We start from the raw sequence: 23,057 nt of genomic DNA, 5'->3' as shown, positions 1-23,057 counted from the left end.
TTGTAACTGACAGACGGAAACTTTGTCAATGCAGAGATTTTATTATGCATTATTCTTAAATTTATTTTATGTACAGATTTGATGATGATTCAGTCCGACTTCCCAGCAACTGACAAGGGGCCCTCATCTGTCATTTAATAGCAGAAACTGCAGCATGAACTATCTCATTTCCTGGGGAATCCACCTCCAGCTTAATAGATAGCTCCTGCATCTATAGATGCAGAATAGAGACTTCCTGCAACCTGTTACATCAACTTCCCTACGAAGTAGCGGGATCCATTTACCCTCCGTTTACTTCTAGTATGGTTCGAAAGCTCTCATTCACAAAACAAAACGCTCTACGGCGGGGGGGAGGGCCTAGGAGAAAAAAGTCCAATCGCTAAGCGCCGTTGAGTAAAGAGCCAACATGGTGATGGTTAAGAGGTAACCAATCCGGATCAAGCAGCCCCAACAAACGGAGGAGGACAGTGATCAGTTGATCCAGGCTTCTGCCGCCGCCTGTGGCGGGAAAAGGCAAGCCTTCATAAACACTCTGACGGCCAATCTTCCAGGTCTAAGCCCGATTTCTCACGTTACCTTTGCCCGCGACATCCTGTAAAGTTCTCACGGTCTTCCGCCACAAACCCGGCGCCTCTTCCTTCTGGAGTCGCCTTGCTTTACGGCAGCGAAACTTGTCCCGCCTTCCTCCGAATTGAGAATAAAGCCGACAGCGACCCTCGATGGCTGAGTCTCGATTAACAGAAGCTGGAGCGACTGGCGCGGCTAGGAAAGGAAGTAGCCGGAGTCCGCAGAACGAAAAGCAGCAATGATGTCTGTGGAGATTGTCCATCAATCCAGGTCATCGTTGTCCCAAAGGCTGATTTTTCCAAAAAGCAGCTGGACTTTCTTGGGTTTTTTTTTTCTTTGAAAACCTTTAGCTTCCGTTAGAACTGAAGAAGCGAAACGTTTTCAAAGAAAACACCAAGAAAGTCCAGTTGCTTTTTTGGGGAAAAAAAAAACACCTTTGGAACAGCAATGGTGGATCTCTAAAAATAAAGCCAACCCTGGACTGATGCTGTCTGGACATATAGTTAAATAACCGTATCAATTTAATAAACGCCAAAAACTGTTAGGTTTTTTATCAGAAGCCCTATTGATAGTAAGAATCTATGTATTAACCCTAATCAGTGTTTGTTACATGAAATCTTTCAAGGACATTTTAGCTCCAACGATCCTTATTTGCATAATATTGTACTGGTGTTTCAGATAGGTAGTTATTGGTGCTGTTCCTTGGACGGCTCTTGTGCTTGTTTATCACAAGATTGGAAACCCTTGCTAACAGACACCCATTGAATATGTAATAGTCCTCATGCAAATCATGGAAACTGGTGAGTTTACATGCAATGTAGATATTAATGTCCAATTAATTTCATTTGGATGAAAGGCAACATCTCCATGAACGCCTCGGGTGCTGGTAAGAACAAGGGAGCAAATGACAAAGTCTGTCATCTCATGCACTTAGTCTTGGCAGTATTTGTGATAACGCCACTGTTCACGTGCTCTTATTTTGGCATTGCTAGTTTCTTGCAAATATTACTGAAAAATCTTTTTTCAGATTAAGCTCAAATCTTGGGAAGTTTCATGAACACATCCAGGAAGGGGTTTGGTTTTTTTTTGACAGCAGTCCAGAAATGCTTAATCATTTCGTTCTGGCTTTTGGATGAGAGAGTGCAAGTGTGCAATTTCTTAATTTAGCATACAACTCTAGAGACTAGGTGTTAGGATATGGTTTGAGCCTAACTAAATTGTCCAGGCAATATAAGTGTACTGTAACTTTAATCTGTAAATGTATTATGTGACTTTAATGCTGAGTCATGCTGCAATTACATAATGACTGGTTGTGAGAATATTTAAGCAAGTTACTGTAACGTATTCAGTTTGCTGTTGATGATGAAGCTGCTATGCTATGCTGCCATTGTGTATGAAGATGATGAGATGATGAAGCTGCTATGATAAGCTACCATTGAGAGGAGTTGTTATCTGCTAATCATCGTTTGATGGATCTGCAACCATCGTGGTTTGTGAACCAGAGTGAGTTTGTTATTCTAACCAACTACTGTTTGTTGGGTAAGAAGATTCTGTAACTACTGGACTGATTTACTGGCAAAGACTTGGAATTGTAGACTATGAGACTGTTTTTCTACTATAAAGTAATCTTTTGATAAACCAGTTTGCATAACTCTTATTCAGTGTTCTCAGCAACATTTCCTTGTGCATTTACTCTGCTGATTGGTAACACAACAACAATATCCTTAACACTAGGTGTCTCCCCTCTAAGAGCTAACTAGGTCTCCCCTAAAAGTAGCTTTCAGAAGGTGTGACCTGCAGCGACCATTTGGAGACAGACAGTCCAATTAAAGAACTGAAGATGGACCTACAGGCCAACATACCCACTGCACCATTCTAGGTTGTTGTTTTTTGTTGTTGCAACGTCTTAATCTAGGCTACAGTCTTAGATTTCTTAATGGACTTGCTTAATTTTTTTGGATGTGGTTGGTCTAAGCTGCAGCCTTCGATTCCTTAATGGACTTTCTTAATGGACTTGTTTTCTGGCCCAGTGAAGGTTGGGTAGGTACAATTCCTTGCGGTTCTGAGATGCAACTGGGCCAGTGTACAGGAAATTCTTGACTTACAACTATTCGCTTAGCAACCATTCAAAATTACAACTGCACTGAAATTAGTGACTTACAACCTGTTGTCACATTTACCACCATTGTAACATCCCTATGGTCGTGTGATCAAACTTCAGGCACTTGGCAACCAGCATATATTTAGTTGAAGTGTCCCATGATTGCCATGCACAACCTTCTCTGCTGGCTTCCCACAAACAAAGTCAATAAGGGAAGTTGGATTCACTTAATGACTGCCTGATTCACTTAACAATTGCAGCAATTTTCTTAACAGCCATGGCAAGAAAGATTATAAACTCAGGTGCAAGTCACTTAGCAAGCACCTTACTTAGCTACAAGAATTCTGGTCCCAATTGTGATTGTTAAGGTGATGTAGAAAGTTAGCATCCATCCCTCCTAGAAGAATGAAATATTTTGAGAAATATTAAAAAGGCAGAATATTATATTTCCCTAAAGGAGAAGCATGCTCTTGGAAAGCAGCCCCCACCTTTGTTAATAGCCCCAGCAGGACTGGGCCAGCCTATTTACAAGGCAATTAGACCTTCAGCTCCAGGGTGATGGGATTAAGACATGCATGACCCTCCAGGACATTATAGGATTATCTAGCAGCGGGGCTCACTGCATTGCGAAATCACCTGGGGACATTACATCAGCTCAAGGTTCAACCAAACTTGATTCAGACAAACATGACTCCACGTAGGAGTCTTGACTACAGCCAATAAATACATTTCTTGCACAGGAACAGGAAGCTCAAGGGCAAGGCCTAAAATAATGTATAAATTCTCTCTCTCCCTCCCTCTCTCTCTCTCTCTCTCTCTCTCTCTCCTCCATGTGTTCAGCTGCCCAGGACCTCAAACCCATGTGGTCCTGTCCATCAATAAACCATCTTTCCAATCAGCCTCCATGTTTCCAGTGTCTTTCTCCCCACTTGGAACTGAACCAGATGGATATTTCTTCCAGAAGTGAGGATTACTTATAAAGTTAAATATAAGACATGGAGCAAAAGGTGAACAAACTTCATTCTGACTTAGTACTGTATAGGTAGGGGTCCTTGGTGCTCTCTGAACTTGCTTATTTTCTTTACTAGATGTTTCATTACTCATGCTAGGTATCATCAGTGCTAGTGTTACCTAGTTTGGGTAATGAAACATCTGCAAGAAAGCAAGCAAGCAAGAAAACACCAAAGAACCCTCATGTCAACCCTGAGCTACAAATATTCTCCTTTATTAGTACTGTACTGTATATACTTGCCAGGAAGAATACATGATATTAAACAGCATTTTTAGATTGTACCATTTCTAAACTTATATAATGTTTAGAAATGCTGCCAAGATGAAAGGAATAGTGGATTTTGAAGGAATCTTGCTCATTTCCACTGACAAGTGTGATCTCCATTTAAACAAGGCCTGATTTTGCCACACCCAGGTCTGAAGCAAGAGCACACAACACTAAACTTCAAAATGAAAAACAATGATCAATAATGTATCCAAAGAAAAAGTGCCTCATTTCAAGAACTGCAGCTGTGGCCTGAATCTGTATGAATGGATTCTGTGTGATGTTAAATAACCCACTTCCTTCATGTTGAAGCAATGTATTCATTGACATTAATTGAAGCTTGCTCCGGGTGGAAATAACATAAACAGATGAAGATGTGGACAGGTTTTGATGTGGTAGAAACATTTTATTGAAATAATTCCTAGCTAGGAACTCTCCAGGAAGTAATTACGTTCTGAGATTTGTAAAGATTTTTTGAGAAAAGGCTGGCCACACATAAGAATCAGGAAAAATAACATATAGCTGAGTAAAATTCCATGATATTTGTAGGGGATTGTTATGAGTAAGAGCTGTAGCTTAGTGGTGGAACATTTGTTTTATATGTAGAAAGTTCCAATTCAATCCCAAAACAAATCTCACAGATTAGGTAATTATTATTTTTCTTTGCCAATGGTCTAAAAAGAATTTGAATACAGATGGTTTACTCAACCTACACAGAGTAAAGCATATTTTAATTCGGAAGAAACTGTATTTACCAAACATCCATGTACCCTGTCTTTGTCTCCCAGGTTAAATTATTTTAAAACCAAGAGTTTCCAATTATATATTTATTTTACCTTAATTTCACTTGTGGTCAAAAATTGTCCCTAAAGAAGCCTGTGTTACCTCAAGTTCAAAATTTATTGCAAATCAGAGAGCCCAAAAAATCCCGTGCAAGCTAATTAAACATATGGTTTAATTAATTAAACATGGTTTAATTAATTACCAGTAATTAAATTTCTTGGGAGTTACACAGTTCTCTGGAAATGAATTGGGAATTATCCTTCCTGAAACTTTATTTTATTTATATTTCATATTTCTTAACTGCTCATCTCTCTTAGATTTATTTTAAAATTTCTTTTCCCAAGAATTACCGGTAATTCTTTTTAAAAGGTGAAGAGCGGGTCTCCCCCTCTCCCGAATACACTTCCAAACTGAGAAGAATGAGAAAGATAAAAGTTGGCTAGTTAAACTCCATTTTTACTTTAACAAATGACATTGTTCATATTAAAAAAAAATCACGGATTCTTCTAGTTCTGAAGGAATCACAAGGAGTATCATTTCTTCCTGTTCATCCTGATGTAACTTAACCTATTTTAATATCACTGAAGCCCTTGAAAATGAATGAAAGTGGAATTAAATCCAAAGTTTTGAAAGACCTTTTTTTTTAGTAGCAGACTATTTAAAGAAGTGGGGGGGGGGAAGTAAAGTAAATCTTCATAAGTAAATCTGAAGAAAAATGTAGCAGAAAGAAGTTACAGAAAGACAGCATAAATCCATCTAAAGCAGTTTAATATAAGTGAAATGAGGGGATGGTACACTTTGGGGGCATTGTTCAAGAACAAGGAGACCTGCTTCCCCAAAGCAAAATTATGAAATGCATCATTAAATCACCCACTACAAATATTCAGCTATTAAGCCTCTTGGGACATTCCAGCAAAATAACAAATGGGTGATACAGTACAGATTAACATTTAAAATAGCTGTCATAGCAAAATAGTTCAGCCAACTTAATTGAAAGATATAACTAGGGAAATCTGATGTAAATGATGGTAATGAATATCAATGGATCTAATACAACAATATGGCTCCATCCATGTTTGCAGCAAGATATTTTTTGCTGTAAAAAATTATTAGCACATCACGTTTATTTTCAAAAGTTTATTCATTACCATTGTCTTTTAAGCATTTATTTTTTTAAAATGCCAAACTATTTCAATTGTGGAAAGAATGGAGTGGTAATATCACAGGCGTTACCTAGTCAGTGCTACGAAGAGATAAAGTTTGTTGTTGTATTGACAACTTGCTAAAAATTGTTCCTGAGAAAATAATTTGCCTGGATAGAGTGTAACAAAAAGGTTTTAAAAAAAAGTTTTTCCATGTTACATCAGTATACACTCGAAGTGTGAGCATAGGAAGGAAAGAACATTGTGTTTTTTCAATTATAGCATGGCTTTTAATAGACAGTCATATTTGCAAACACTTCGTAATAGTAGGCAACCAAAGATTTGTTATGAGAAAAAAACTGTACGGTTTAGACAGACATAAAATAGACTAATACAATAGCACCACCAATTGGGCACAGTTTTCTTTACTTCACAGAAGACAACAGATCTGTTCTGAAGTAAGATGGCTATTAATGCATATACTAGAAGAAAATGTGTAATACAGGTAAATTCTGCATCATAGGTAGCTCCACATTCTATGGTGTTTGCCCCACAGAAATAGCTCGATTGGATAGGTTGTGTAATTTCTGACATCAGTTCTACAGCTTATAGTAATTGAGGGGGTCAACAAGGCATGTACTCATGATTTATCCCATGACTGCTAATTTGAAGTGGCAAAGTCTGGTAGATATATATAGGTTTTGAAGAGGTAGGCTCTCTCGCAAAATGTTGGCTGGCAAAATGCCTTGTCCATACACAAATGCCATTGGGGATAAAATCAGTTACAAAACACGGAATTACCAAAATCCCACCTACTATCTTTTGTATCTCTGCCCTTTCAGGTGGCTCCCTAATATTTTTGTTTTATTTGCTTGTTTTGCGTAGATAGGTGGAACTTTCACAGTAAGCAGTGGAAGTAAGTTGCCCATTGTTTTCAATAAGTAAGCATATGGGCCTCATATTTAGAAAAAGTCAACATAGCACGCTGATACTTTATTGCAGGGGTGTCAAACTCGATTTCATTGAAGGCTGCATCAGGGTTGTGTTTGCCCTCGGGGGGTGGGGTGGGGCGGGGCGGCATGGCCAGAACATTGTCACTCCTGTCGGGGGTGCCTGTGGCAGCCTGAGCGCTCTGCCAGTGAAAATGGGCTTCCGAGCTCCATTTTCGTCCGCGATGGCCTCCTGCAACCCTTTGCCAGCCTTCCTGAACTCTGTTTTCGCTGGCAGAGGCACTGCGGGCCAGTCCTTCACTGTTTCCAGGGCAGCCCCACGGGCCAGATCTAAGCACCCAACGGGCTTGATCCGACCCCCGGGCCTTGAGTTTGACAACACTGCTTTATTGCATAGCCAGCTTCTTCTTAAGTAATTTATTTTTTTAAGAAAATCATGTGGGCAAAATGTTTGGCGAGCATTAGAATGATTTCCTATGAGCAGAAAACTTGATGAGCATCTGAAGTCTACATTGAAGACGTCATATGTTAGAGATTCCAGTTTTGGACATTGTGTCATTCCAAGTACACTGCATTGATTTCCTCTAGATACTTTACTTGATTTAATTATTGCTTTAATTAATTTAAATTCACCTTGGCTTTCTGCTCACATATTAAATCAGATGTGACTGCTGATACCCCATAACCAACAATATATTGCCTTAAAATTCAGTTGGCAATTGAAATTGGAAGAGGCTGGATAAAATGGGAAGCAGATTCCACATATCTTTGTATATGTCAGGCTCATGGCTTCTTTCATGAAAATCATATTTGTGGTTCTAATTTCTAAGTCAAGCTGTGGATTCTTGCACCTAACAGGAATCACTCTCAGTTCAATGCATTTCACCTATCAGCATTTGTCAGCCATTGTTTGAAAGATGGACAAGAATGTCCACAGTGAAAGATTTGTGAAAAATCAGCAAACTTTGGACTCTGTTTTCTCTTTGTACTACTCTTCTCCCACAGAAGCAATCACAATAACTTCTGGGCTGCAAAAAAATCAGAAAAACACTAGATGGCAGCAAAGAAATATGCTTTTCTGTAACCTTTTACTACTATGGTTAGCCAAATGTCTGCAGCCCAGCTCTATTATCTTGCTTAATACTGTCCAACTGAAATTGATCCGACTAGCTAAACTCATAAGCTAATTAACCATATTCATCCTAACAAGGAATAGGACATTTTTCTCCAGCGTACTGATATTTCATGATCCCTTGGTTCATACAGACAAGTAGAAAATGGGTGGAATCGTTTCATTGTAGGCAGGAGCCTAGAATTAAGTATGTGATCGTAAAAATCCAGGAAACAAGCTGACCAGAGAAATGGCTTCAACCCAGCCTTGCTAAAAATTGCTCTTAATTTTTAGATGTGCAGAGAGATTTTCTAGGCATCAAACATGTATCTCTTCCTTACAGCCTATGGCTGTATCAAAGCACATCATGTTCAATATTAGCAAGACATTTTAGCTGGGCTAAAATCTTTCTACAGGTCATGCCTGCTTTCTACAAAAAAGAACATTTTCCACAGAAATGGAAACAGATATTTCATGTTGACATACTATGCAGAAATTACCAATGTGTGGTCTTATTTCTGAACGCTCAAGTTGGCATCAGAGTTTTTGTCCATACTTCAAACAATCAGTTTATGTATTCATAATCTCCTAATGCAAAGACTCAGACAGCCGAAACCTCTTCACCCTGTGTCGAACCTTTGGCTGACAGACTCCCTGAGACATTATCTGAATCTAGCAACTCAACAATGCTATACGGAGAGCAATCTTCCAGGCCCACCTTGCTACAGAGCCAGCCACAAAATCCTTTCTCCATATCCCTCACTGCATGCCACCAATCTCCAAAGGCCCAGGAGACTTGAGTTATTGCTGTATAAACGCCCAGAGAGAAAGAAACCACCATGATGAAGATAGGATAGAAGATAATTAGAAATGGGCAGAAGGTGATCTTGTGCCAAAAGGTCCTCTCTTCATTGTACACCAAGAAGACATTGTACCAAGTAATGGTCCCATAGTAAAAAGAAACAATAAAGGACATAATGAAGATAATAGGGAGGCAGGCAAGGCTCCAGAGAAGAACGTGGGGTCCTTTATCCATCCCAACTTCACAAGCCTTCTTCCTTTCAGGCATTTCTGTTTTTGGAAGCTCCTTTGACCGAGCCAGTTCTTGCAGCTCTTTGTCGGTGAGTGTAACATGGATGTCTACCATCTGTCCTTTCTTCTTTCCTCTTGTGATGGTTCCAGTTAAAGTAACATACCTGCTATCTAAAGGCATAGCCCATGAACCTGGGAACACAGAAGAGCTAAATCAATACAAGACAAAAGGAAAGCCGAGATTCACTGTTTTGATAGAAATTCTGCTGCATTTTCGGCAGATTTCTCTAACCTGGCATTCTCTGGGTTATGGTGTTGTTGGGGTTTTTTGGGGGGTTTAACATGATATGTGACCCTGTCTGTCAATGCATCAGTAATCCTTGTGAAGCAAGCCACTCTGGGAATGGATTTAAACAATCCTTCCTTGGCATGGGCTAAATTGGGACTTACTTCAATAATTGCAATCACATTCATACCTGGAAAGCTTATCCAGGGACATGTATCAAGCCACTAAACTAAACCGTAATATTACTATACTAGCTTGTTATGATAGTCATGAAATTATGTAGCATAGAGCTGTTGTCCATCAAAATTGGAGATCGCCAGGTTAGGGAAAGTTGGCTTAAGAAACGGTAAAAGAAATGAACAAATTGGAAGGAAGAGAAGGAAAAATCAATCCAAATATTGAGGAAAGACAACTCATAAGCAGGAAAATATTTTGTTTAAAATAATATATCTATCTTAATTTAGTCCCTCAATAGTTATTTTTTCATATCTCCTTTAAAAATAGAAAGAACTTTCCACATTTTAATTAGGAGACTGTGTGAGAAAATTAACATAAGCTTCAGATATAGAATGAACTTTTAATCTAAGGCACTGACAAACATACAAAACTACATTGAAAAAAATCTGATTAAATACAGTACAGAATGTAACTGAATGACACAAAAAAGCCAGAACACATTGTAACATGGTTTGGTAGTTCAACCTGTTTGTCGAAGTATTGTGCTTCTCATTCTAAGGCTGAAAATAAAGAGGGTCTTAAAAAATTGAATTGCAAAGTTCTTGGCTAAGGTTTCCCTCTTGTTGCTCCAAGTAGACCCTAATATTTACCCCTGTGTATCCTTTTCAGACTCTAGACAGCATACTAAAAAACAGAGATATCACCCAGCCAACAAAAGTGTGTATAGTCAAGGCTATGGTCTTCCCAGTTGCAATGTATGGCTGCGAAAGTTGGACCATAAGGAAGGCTGAGCACCAAAGAATTGAACTATGGTGCTGGAGAAGACTCCTGCAAGTCCCTTGGACTGCAAGGCAATCAAACCAGTCAGTCCTAGAGAAGATCAACCCTGACTGTTCTTTAGAAGGCCAGATCCTGAAGATGAAACTCAAATTAACGCATTGTAAGCTGCCCTGAGTCTCCGGAGAAGGGCGGCATATAAATCGAACCAATATTTTAATTTTTAATTTAATTTCCAATTTATATACCGCCCTTCTCTCTGAGGACTCAGGGCGGTGTACAGCCAAGATAAAAAACATAGAATACAAATATTAAAACATTTAAAAATATATATAAATTTTGGCCCGAAAGTTAAGAATCACAGACTAATTAAAAGAATTTAAAAATTTATGATAAATGAATAAATAAATAAATAAATACTTTGGCCACCTAATGAGAAGGAAGGACTCCCTGGAGAAGAGCCTGATGCTGGGAATGATTGAGGGCAAAAGAAGAATGGGACGACAGAGAATGAGGTGGCTGGATGGAGCCACTGAAGCAGTCGGTGTGAGCTTAATTGGACTCTGGGGGATGGTAGAGGGAAGGAAGGCCTGGAGGAACATTGTCCATGGGGTCGCAATGGGTTGGACACGACTTCGTGTCTAATAACAACAACAATCCATTTCAGACAGTATGGAGAGTTATGAAGTTGACTTTGATATAGATATGTAAGATCCATTACTAGGGCAATGAGGAATGAAAAATATTTTAAGTGGACAATGGATATATAATATTTGGAAGCATCTTAACAGACGTTTTCCCAAATCACTGAACTATAAACACAATATAATCAGACTTGCAAGATTCTGTTATTCTAGCCAATCTCAATAATAACAGTTTTAACCTTCCTATGGAGTTGATTACTTGGTCTCATCAACCTTTTGAAGTAGACAGAGAACAAAAAAAATGCAGAAATGGAAGTGAGTAGTTTTCGATAGCTTCTGAATGGAAAATATAGAAGCAAAACAATGTGTGTCATGCTCTTCTCCATTTTTTTACAAAACAGAAAGCTCTGGGAATCAAAGATCTATGGATGACTTTGTACAAAAGTCTGTAACTTCTTTGGGCTAAGCATAATGTGAGAATACAGCTGTAGTGGTTTGCAAACCATGGATGATGGATTAGGAATGTACAAATTCAGGGACTGCAGCTTGTTCAAGCATTGACTGCAAAATAACCATGGTTTAACACAATATATGTAGACTGTAGTACTACTAGCTGTAGACTGTATTGTTAGCACCTGAAAACTGAGCAAAAACATGTCATTTCTTTCCCTAACACATCTATTGGAACAAATAAAATATGAACAACAAACGTTAAACCACTTATTCCAAAGAATTTACCATCTCCTAGAGTGTGTCCCAAAAACTTGGAGCCTTCCTCAGAAGTTTTCTCACCCCCATCTTCCTCTGCCTGTTCTTCTTCCACCTTGTTTTCCGTCCCTGACCGATAAACGATGATTGATTCTGGCCTGGACTCTTTCCTCCTCTTTTTCCTTTTTTCAGTGCTGGCTTCTCCCTCGAAGGTCACAGCCGTAGCCACAGCTCTATGTAAGGAGTTGCAAGGAGAGCTCTGCCCCTTGTTCTTGCTCTCGCCAGAAATTTGGGCTTTTGGCCCACAGTTACTCTGAACTCTTTCACTGGGCATCTTCTTGACTTTTTCTGCTATCTTCTAAAATGCTTTCTCTTCCCTTATGTGCCAAAAACAATCATTGGAAAAGGGACGTGTTCACTTCAGCAGTACAAACAAATGCAGCCTTCCCAGCCTTGAATGAATTCCGTCTGCTCTGAATCCTAAAAGTGAGAAGAAAAGACAGAAAATGCTCAGGAAAATGTGACCCAATTATGAATATAAAATGAGCAGCCTTGAGATGAATTTAAATCAGCATCCAAAGTTAATACTCTTGCTGGAGTCACGCTTACCACAGAAAGACATCTGGCTTTGCACGTTGCATTAAGCCAGTTACTCTGGCTTTAGAACCACATCTGAAGTCCAATGTGTATGTTGATTTGTACAATGTTTATAAATAGCCTCTGGCTGGGGCCAAGATTTTGAGATGGGAAAGGAGATTTTATTTCTAAGGAGTCCAGAGAATTTCCTTTCCTCCCTCCCAAACCTCAGGTGAATTTATTTAAGAAAGGAACAGATGAACCTGATATTTGTAGTATCTGACTGAGAGACTCTCAAGCTATTAAGAGGCCAGAATGGAAATCTTTTAAAAAAATAAAAATCAGAAGTCAATAAATAGCAAGCCACTTTGCTAATGCCCCCAAGAAAACTGTATGGTTTGCCCAGTGCAATTCTCAGAAATCAAGTTCAACTTGAGGGTATTTTAATCTTCCTATTGGAAAAGTATATTGCAACCCTTCTAAAACTCTTTTTGTTTGGTAGCGGATAAGAAAAGCACATTGTTACCCTGCATACAAGAACTTACACTGGACTATTCAAAGCAACTGTTCTGGTTATCTGAACAGTGTTTGTGAAAATTAGATTTGGAGATCATCTTCCTGAAAATCTATTTCACTTCACCACCAAGAAATGTATAGATTTCATTTGTTCTGGAAAAGGCTGAGTTGGGCTGGGCCAGGTTAGCCCTTAGATCACTGATGGCTAACCTTTTCGGGACTGAGTGCCCAAAGTGCGTGCGTGCATGCCTGATCCCCCCAAATGCAATGTGCGCACAGCCCCTGCATATGCGGCCCACTCCCACACGTATGCATGCCCCCTGCATGCACAGCAGAGACCTGAAGACCAGCTGGCTGGCGGGAGGCGTGTGCACATGTGCAGCGGAGCTGAACGGAGAGGGCACTGTGGCCATTTCTGGCACGTGTGCCATAGGTTCGCCATCATAGCTTTAGATGATAAAGCAGCAGGAGGTCGCAGGGGACTCGGAAGCTGAAAATCATCTCACAGAGCACTGACAAGCTTCTTCCATATCTAGTAAATGTATCTGTTTATATATAGAAGTGTTCATGAATTTAACAAGTGGAAATGCTGAATCCAAGGATATTTTATTTTTTATCTTATTAAGCGATGTAACAAGTCAGGTTAAAGACTTGTTTCAAAAGAACACTGCCAGCAGTAAAGGGAAGAATAAAGACCAAATGAAGAATAAGACAATCACCAGAGCAACTGAATGGTATGCCATTGAATTATATGACTCAAGCAGGGTGAAATGTAAAATTTGTTACTACCGGTTCTGTGGGTGTGGCTTGGTGGTGGTGGGGGTAATGTGACTGGGTGGGCGTGGCCAACTTTTTTTTTTTAACTTTTCAAAGCATTTTTTCTAATGCTTTGAAAAGCCTCTGCCGATCAGGAAACTCAGCAGGGATCGTCAGAGACTTTTCAAAGCATTTTTTTTACCACCTCTTCGGCCAAGAGGTTGTAGAAAAAAATGCTTTGAAAAGTCTCTGACGATCCCAGCTGAGCCGTGCGATCATCAGAGGCTTTTTTTTTTTTTTTTAACTTTTAAAAGCATTTTTTTTGTCGGAAGAGGTTGTAGAAACAAATGCTTTTAAAAGTAAAAAAAAAGCCTCTGATGATCCTGCAGCTCAGCTGGGCATGGTGGGGGGGGGGCGCAGGGATTTTTGCTACCGGTTCTCCAAACCACCCGCCGCCATCGCTACTGGATCGGGCAATCCGGTCCAAACTGGGAGCATTTCACCCCTGGACTCAAGCCAATGTGACTGGCTTAACAAATAATGACTTAGCTAATCAAGGCTCAGCATGATGCATTATCTCACTTTTGTTGCTTTACCACAGCAGAAAATTTCAACCAATTTCAAATTGACCACAGACACCAAAGCAAAGACAAGTTTGTAAATATGGCCAGGTTTGCTGGAGCACAGTTTATTGAATCACCCATCTTGTGATTTCTAAGCAGCCTGAGCTTTAGCATGAAAGCTGCAATGTCAATGGGCATGCAATGTGCTAAGCCCGAAACCAAATAAACCATATTATGCTTTGTGTAATGTGCAGAAGTATAAGATTACCAGATGGGAGAACATCATTTTTGGGAGGTATTGTTTGTATCACTGTGCAACAGTGATATTGAAGAAATGTAAGACAATAGGAAAATGTTCACTCAAGTGATATAAAAGGCAAAAGAAAAGGTAAGCATCCTATTAAAAAAAAAAAACACGTCCCAATTCCTTCCAGAATTGTGGCTGTTTGATAAAAAGACCCATTTTGCACTTTCATAATCTAATCATTTGTGTCCAGTTATGTAAATCAAGACGGTCCAATCAGAGAAAATAATTTCTCTGTCACTAATATAATATTAGTCAAACTTATCCTTCAGAAATTCATTTTGCCCTTACTATACTTTCATTGTTTCTTCTGATACTTACTTCTGGGTTTTATTTCTTTAGCCTTTGAGAATTTCCTTGTAGAAACATATATAAATTGTTTTTTGTGTGTTCCCTATATATCTATTTGATTATCTATAAACTTTTTATGGTAGTACATTTAATCTGAACTGATTAATTTTGTTCATACATCTCTATCATTGATTTTTATTTATTTATTTTAAACCACATTCACTTGAGTTCAATATTTGCAGTAAAAGAAGGGGAAAGTAACCACTTTTTCTCTTATGAATTGAAAAAGATCTAGTTTATTTGAGTTTATGAGAGATTGATTAAAATGAAGGAGATTTAAGTTACTCGTTAGTAATTTAGAACACTTGACTTTTATTCTAACCATTCTTAAATCTGAGTTGAAACCTGTAACATGGAGATAATTTCTATGCAGAATAAAAATAATACATAAAACTGTTTTCATATACCAGGAAGCATATAAAAGCTGCCACTAAAATATAGATGCTGTATGTGGACATGTCTATTCATTTTATGCCTTTGTTTTAAATTGTCTGCTTTTATTTAAGAAATAAATTAAAGTGATAAGGCTTCTAATGAATTACATAGGCTTGTCTGCTTGAGGATATTACTCAAGATCTGGCTTTCCAGTTTGTGCTCCAATGAACCTGTGCACACAAAAGCTAGGTTCTCACATTGCTATTTAAGACAACCTGAGACTCTAAGGCAAACGTGCTTCGCAATCCACCTTTGGATTATAAATAATGGACAAAAAATAACAGCATAGCTTCCCACCACTTGAAATCTCCGACAAGCCCTAAAAATCAGCTTTATGAAGTTCTTTGGGGAGGGGGGGAGAAATGGGATCCTGGTGGAGAGAACCATTTCTTAAAAGGAGAAAAATGTGGCTGTCCTTCCACGGGCAACAAAATTCTGTCCTCTTTGCATTATCACCCACTTCCTTGCTACCCACCTTTCCCTCAAATGCTATCGTTACATCCTCCAGTCACCTCTGCCTTAGTGAATTGCATGAATCCAGATTGTGTAAATGCTCCTGTGCTCATTTTGAAATTACTGCGTAGGAATACCTCTTTTTCTGTACATGTCTGTATAAATCTGTATAATAAAAGGATTAGGATTTCAAAGAAAAGAATGTGAACGAAGAGAGATACTGTAGAGACAGTAGCAGCAGCAGCCTAGTTCACAAGCAACAGACAGTAGTCTCTCTATTGCAAAAACCCCAGGGAGTGTTCGCTGTGAAAACAGGGAATTTTTAGAAATAGGGGATTGACTGTTACTATGCAGAATTCTTCCAGCGGGCTTGGTTGAAGTTCTTGCCATTTCTTTAGATAACTGCCTATTGCACAGCACAATCTGCATACATTCTTTAGAAGAATCTTGGTAAATTATAAGTGTGTCAATATACTAAATGCAATGGACATGCTGTAATTGCCCAAAGAAACATTGAGACAATTTGCAATGTAAAAAAAAAAAGCAGTTAAGTGATTTCACACAGGAAAACCTATGTTTAAACCAGCATCACAATTAATTTCAAGAGAGGTTCAGCACTGGCAGAAAACCTTAGAAATAGTAATATTAATTTTTACACGAATTTGCAGATGTCAAACATCTATGTCTCTCCCCAATTCAGCTATTACCAATGAAGACTTAAGCTGTCTTCCTCACCTGATGTCCTCCAGATGTGATGAGTTTCAACTTCCACAAGTTGGTAATGCTGAGAGGAGAAATCCTAATGCATCTGGAAAATCTCACATTGGAAAAGACTGGCTTAAACCACAAATGCCTCAAAGCACTTTTGGGGGATCTGAGTTTTAGCGTGTTAAGGGTTTCAACATCGGGATGGCAGGAAAACCTTAGAACGGTACAAAGAAACAATTTAAAACAGATCCAACAATGAGTTTCTAAACACAGTTAGTTTTGGGGAGTTAGTTGAATCGATGATGAATTTATGCTTATTTAATTGTTTATTTATATCATGTTTATTGTTTTTATAAAGAACTTAAGATGGTGACTATACTTAATATTCCTTCCTCCTCCTATTTTCCCTACTAACAATAACCTTGTGAGGCAAGTTGGGCTGAGAGAGTATGACTGGACCAAGCTGGAAGGACAAGAACCAAGCTCCTTGTTTGTAGCCTGGTGCCTTAACCATTAGATCAAATTAGCTGTTATTGTTGAATAACCGTAGATAAAAACTACATTAAAGTTCGGTTAGATGTATGATCCCTATTATTATTATGTGATATTGAGCAAAATAATACTTCTTAAGCATAATTTGTACAGATTAATCTTGTGAAATTGAACAAACTTCTTGGAACCCAAAACTGCCTATTATTGAGATACTAGTACAAAAAATAAAGGTTGGTTCATGACATGGACATGAGCATGTAGTGAACTTGGTATGAAAGTGATCTGCTGTTGACTTCTGGAATGGTTTTTTTTTCAATTTCCCAGTCTAGCTTCTTGTCCTGGGATTTTCATTGAACTACAAATTAGGTCTGATATTGCTTAATCTTTTGAGCCAAGATCACCTATTTTATTGCCTTCTCTTTGGAGTTTTGTACAAAAGACTAAAATGATAATATCTCTAAGGTTTGCAAATTTTGATATAGCAAGTAAAATCACATACTGCTTGCAAAATGAACTATTACATATGAAACCTGTACAGTAGCACTTCAGTATTTTTAATGTGCTCATATACAGTATCTCAGCACAGTTCAAAGCCTATTTTTACAATATATGCCTATTGTAAATTAAAAATGATAGATTGTTCATGCATCTTCTATCAATTCAAAATACCGTATTTTTCGCAGTATAAGATGCACCTTTTTTTTCCCCAAAAAAGAGGGTAAAAATCTGGGTGTGTCTTATACTCCGAATGTAGCTCCGCCCAACTTCTCAAACGGAGGTTTCAGAGGCTGAAAAAAGCATCAGAAACGAAGCTTCAGAAAAGAAGCCCCCAAACAGAGCTTCAGAGGCTTTTTTTTTCTGAAGCTCTTTCAGAGGCAGGAAAAAAAAGTTTTTTCTGAAACTGAGTTTCAGAAGTTTGAGAGGCAGAAAAAAAAGCAAAAAAAACAAGGCACAGAGCTCACAACCAAGGAACCTGTTGCTAAAATTCACCTCTGGGAACAGCTGATTGGGGATATTCTGGGAGGCTGATCCACCTGCCAATCAGCTTTTTTCTTATTTTCCTCCCCAAAAACTAAGGTGCATCTTATACTCCGAAAAATACGGTAATACTTTTCAATGGAGGTAGCTTAAACATTCATTTGAAATTCTCCAAAACTAAATTATTTTATATTATGCATGAATGTCCTGGACCATAGTCCCAATAAAGTGCAAGAAACATGTTAATTGAAAAATAAATATAAACCAATTAATCAACAAATAGCAAAGTAATGCAGACTTGGGTAATTTACTTTATGAATACTATACTGCTGTGGAAAACAATAGAAGCACATTTAATGCAGGGCAATACCAGTAACTCTTTTTAATGCTCCTAAGCTATGAAAAGTACCATTTACATCAAGCTATGGGAACTTGCAGCTCAAAGGAAAACTAGCATTCTTAATGATAAAAGACCTAGTTTTTCTAGGCAAGATTAATGTTTCTTATGGGACTAATAAACTATGTCATATACTCCATCTGAGACGTGATGGACATACAAAAATAATAAAATAGGATTGGTATGCATTATCACAGTGTAACAGGGAAGAAGATGTAAAACATTAGTGTTTCTCATCTTTAGCTACTTTAAAATGAGTGACTTCAACTCCCAGAATTCTACAGCAGCATGGTTCAAATTCACACATCTTAAGTTACTAAGGTTAAGAAACACTGCATTAATGTAGTTTAGAATAACCAGGTTGTTGTGACCTAGGCTTACTGAGTCATTACAAGACACAATTAGTTCCAAATAAACCTATTTTATTGTAACAGCTGAGAATTACGTTCATTCCCAGCTGAGTCCCAATTAGTTGCAAAAACAAGTCCTTCGGAAGAAGTCCTTCGGGATAATCACAGCCTTTATCTTCTTTGACACCCTGCCAAAGTCCTTACTTGGCAAAGCCCCACGAAGTTCAGAAACAAACAAGAGACGCCGAATGGAAACAGAGTTAGCAACATTGCTTTCCTGCAAAAGGCCCCAACTGCCTTTGTTTGTCTTTTAAGGGGGCCAATCATCTCCTGGCCTTACTCCCAAGTCATCCCTTTTGCTTTAGCTGCTCTTGCCTTCTGGCAGCTCTGCGGATGCGTGTACTAGGAACAGGCTCCTCCTGTTCCTCTGTCTCTCTGCTGTCCAACTCTGGGGGCTCTGGAGTCTGTGCATCACTCCCAGATGGCCCTGGCCCTGGCCCTGCCTCCAATGCAGAGCCTCGTCCAGGCCTTCCTCAGACTCCAGGACTGGCCCATGTTCCTCCCCAGCCTCCTCACTGTCCGACTCCGCTGCCAGCTCCGCAGGCTGCTGGCGGACCACAACGCAGGTAAGACTAGATAAAGCATTAGATGAAGATGGCATATAAATATTAAATCCCAGTATCCTCAACTTTCCTTTATTAGTTAATATCAGGTGAAGGATAGTTAAACCTTTTCTACCACTCTCCGAAATAGGAAGCTCTCAGCAAAGCAAATCAGGACTTTCAAGAACCAGGTTCAGCAGTGTTGCCTTTGAGCAGATGTCAGGGGAAGTAAAATCTTTAATTGTTAAAGTTCAATCTCTTTGATAATTGGCAGGTCTCACTTGAAAAGCATCATCCACATTTTTGCATCTTCTCCTTGGTTAAGTGATAATAAATAGAGGATAGTTTTTATTCCATCCTCCAATTATTTTAACCCAGATGCCTCTTCAGTATAATCACATTAATTCACTAAGATTTTGGGACTGGCTTGTATACTTTTAATATACTGTATAACTCCTTCTGTTCTTCTATTCATTGCTTCTGATTCTTTTCAACTCACTCCAAACACTCTCTTTGCTGCCATCTAGTAGTCATGCAGCTTTTTGTATCTAAACTGATATCAATTTATATTCCAGTTGTGGAAATAAATCAGAGATTTACATTATAACTATTAAATTGCATTTGCTTCATGTACCCATATTTCGAGCTCTTGTATTTAGCTTTCATACTTCAACCAATATTGTATAGATAAAAAGACCATGATTTTTTTCTATTTTATTTTAAATTTTATTTAATTGCATCTGAAAAGGAAAAAAAATAACAGAAATACACATCTTTCAAGTCCTAAGCAAAATTAGCTTGACACACATATCCATACTTTGTTATTCAATTATTCCAATTTAAATGAACATAATAATAGGAAAGAAATGGAAAACTGAACTTATATAATTCAAATGTTTAAATAGTCTATATTTAGTTGTATTAATGATAAATTAAAATCCACTTCAATAGAAGTCAAGAGGCTGTACAACTATGAGGGCTTGCATCACAGACAAAGCAATGGAACTACTTATTAGAAAGTAAGTGCCATTAAACTCCCTAAGACAACAGTTGGATGAATCAGACTATGGTTCACTCGACAAGCCTCCATTCAGATGAAGCTCTGGCAAGGTGACTAAGAATTCAGTCTGCAACTTGGCTAGCAGACAATGTGTTTAAGCCTGTTCAGGGTGGCTTACTGCACTCTTTTAAAATACGTTTATTCAACAGAATAAGACTTTTTTATTCAGAGTATGAATGTGTCAGATAATTTATACAGCTATTGGGGGGATTATCAATACTGATTTATTACTACCTTGAAAAATCTACACTGTTCAGTAAAATCTCAGAATTTTAGAGGATACGTTGTTTGAAAATATAACAGAGGTTCCACTCTACTCCAGAGTCTGTAAACTAGAGAGGATTAATTCACTAGACTAAACCAAGCCAGTCATGATGATCAAATGATTGCATCCAATGATTTTAAAAATGACCCATGCTGTATAAAGTGTTATTATTTTTGCACACTGAACTAATTACATTGTATATGAGCAGGAGCTACTGCACATCTGGATAACATTTAGCCTGAAGCAGACATGATGGTTGGCAGAATCAAGTATTTGTTCATATAAGTATTCTATGCCTGGATTCATACAACACTTAGCTACAAGTAACCAACCATAGCCTAGCTTATCAAATTCTGAAAATTTATTTATTTATTTATTTATTTACTTATTTATTTATTTATTTATTTATTTATTTATTTATTTATTTATTTATTTGTCTTTACTGTTTTGACACACAACTCAAGGCTGCTAATGCTCCTTTTTCCTCCTATTTTCCCCACAACAATTACCCCTGTGTGGTAGGCTGGGTTGAGAGAGTGACTGGGCCAAAGTAACCTAGTTGGCTTTCATGCTGAGGCCTAGAACTCACTCTCTCCTGGCTAGGCCAGCACCTTAACCACTGCACCAAATTGGCTCTCTGTGTGTGGATTAATGCCACCCATGTGGTTAGTATATGGTACAATGTATCATGGAAATCCAGACAATTTGGCTAATTGAGTAAAGCAGAATTCAGTTAATCATGGGTAAACATATGACACAAATATATTTCATATGCGCTGCCATGTGTGGTGGAGAGTTGGCATAACAGCTGTTATAGCTTGGGTGTATAAACCATTGGCATGCTAAGCAGCCTATATGTGGGCTTTGGCTGCAAAAAGTGTGTAATGAACAGCTGATTAGACTCATAGCTAACCAGAAGAAAATATTGACCTCTTCTTTCTCCTTCTAGACCTCACTGCTTTCCTTTCTGTCTATGACTTTGCCTGATACAACCAAAAGGAAAGACAATTATTTGAGTTTCCTTTCTCTCCCAGGAAATCCTGATCACAATCAGTTGGTTTTTCTTCAGTGGGAAATTAGAAATTTGTAAGCTGGGGGGAAAAGAGCTGGGAGGGAAAGCCTTTTGCTTTTGATTTCCTCATACTGTTCAAGACTATAAGATTATAAAGGAGGAATGAAAGAGGAATGCCACTGGTATTGCAGGAATGAACACTGCATGGTTTCCATTTTAGTAATGGATGGGGAACCATAACTGTGGTTTCCGTTTTAGTAATGGATGGGGTTCTTCAGGCTGAAATAGTTAAGCAGTGAATTGGCTAGCTCCCATTCGTCTTATAATAAATTAGATTCTGAAGTGAGTATTCCCATTCTTTCTGGCTTTTTAATTGCACTGTATATTACTTTGTATCAGGAGTGGGTTCTACTTACCTTTACTACCGGTTCGCAATGGGACCGAAACTTCCTGATTACGGCCAGGTCAGTGGGCGGAGCCTCACACCGGTTTTATTACCGGTTCGCAAGAACTGGTCCGAACCGGGGACAACCCACCACTGCTTTGTATGTCTATTTATGTATATGAAATGTCAGTATGTTTATTTCCAGATAAGGCAACATTGTGTGATTTAGCCTCTCGGGAGTGAGAAATGGCTCTTTTGCCATTTTTCATTGGCAAACTACCTTCTACTATGCAAACAGTCCTTCCCACTCTAGCCCAGGTAGTATCTTGTTTTACACAGGAAAGGTTCATGGTAAGCAAAGACTGGTGAACTTCATGCATCTTCAAAGCTAAAGGCTAATGCCTAGAACACTAGAATTCACTGACTTTTCCTTCATTCTAAAACATAGCAAGTAACTCCCAATTACTGTATTTATCAACAACTGAAGAAATCAAAAGACATGCAGAGGAGCAGTTATGACTAAGTTGATGTCATTAACATTAAAAGTTCAAAATATTTAATACATTTTCAAGGTTCCTCATATGAAAGAGAAATAGTAACGATTAATCTTTGCTGTAGAGGAGGCTGTGAGTAAAGTCGGGGTGGGGGGAGGAATTATTCCCAATACCATAAATTGTAGTCTTTAATGACTTTAGGCCAGTCAGGGCTATTTCACAGGCTGTTGTGAGAAGACCACTATATTGTTTTGAGCTCACTAAGGTGGACATACAATTGTGGGAGAGAAAACATTAGAGACCCCTCCCCAACTTGTAAATGGATATTCATCCCATTTCAGATATACCCATGGAATCCCAATGCTTCCTTTTAAAAATTGCTCACACACACACACACGTTGCTTCCAAATAATTTCACCAGAGTTGTATTCCAAAGGGCAGCCTGTCTAATCTGACTCCCTTAAAATATATATATATATATATATTTATGGAAGGATTGATTATGCTATCATTTCCAGACAAGCAAAACCTTGCCATCTGCAGCAGTTTGGGTTAAAAGGTCTCTGGAGGACGCCAAGTTAAAGAAGAGAAGGGAGGTTTCTCTTAAGGCAAATAATCCAGCCACGCAGGTGCTCCGACTGGCTTTTTGGAGGCTTTGCGGACTGCAGACAGGTGAGAGATTCCCGCTTTTCTCCCGCTTTTTAATAGGCTTACAGGAAAGGAGGGCGAAGTCGCCTGGCCTGTGTTCATGTTGGAAAAATCCCAATTCTCTTAAATGAAAGCCAGGCTTCCCTGTTCCCGCAAGA

At 38.5% G+C, this 23,057-nt stretch overlaps 2 protein-coding genes across 2 annotated transcripts in view; both read right to left on the bottom strand.

The window, feature by feature from the left end:
- XRCC5 (X-ray repair cross complementing 5) overlaps positions 1-650 on the bottom strand; it is a 66,123-nt gene extending 65,473 nt beyond the window's left edge. Inside the window, exon 1 of the mRNA XM_070957114.1 lies at positions 577-650. Coding sequence (XP_070813215.1) covers positions 577-591 — 15 coding nt within the window. The 5' untranslated portion in view covers positions 592-650. The remainder of the gene's footprint in view (positions 1-576) is intronic.
- Positions 651-8,531: 7,881 nt separating this feature from the next.
- Positions 8,532-11,888, bottom strand: TMEM169 (transmembrane protein 169). Its single transcript, XM_070957113.1, has 2 exons — positions 11,585-11,888; positions 8,532-9,154 (listed from the first exon to the last, which is right to left on the bottom strand). The coding sequence occupies exons 1-2, from the start codon at positions 11,886-11,888 to the stop codon at positions 8,532-8,534; spliced, it is 927 nt and encodes a 308-aa protein (XP_070813214.1).
- Positions 11,889-23,057: the final 11,169 nt, after the last annotated feature.

This window comes from Pituophis catenifer, unplaced genomic scaffold, assembly GCF_029215685.1.
Source record: "Pituophis catenifer annectens isolate HBS135680 unplaced genomic scaffold, rPitCat1.0.hap2 SCAF_1, whole genome shotgun sequence".
NCBI classification, from domain to species: domain Eukaryota; kingdom Metazoa; phylum Chordata; class Lepidosauria; order Squamata; family Colubridae; genus Pituophis; species Pituophis catenifer.
This window is presented reverse-complemented; position numbering and strand designations above follow the sequence as displayed.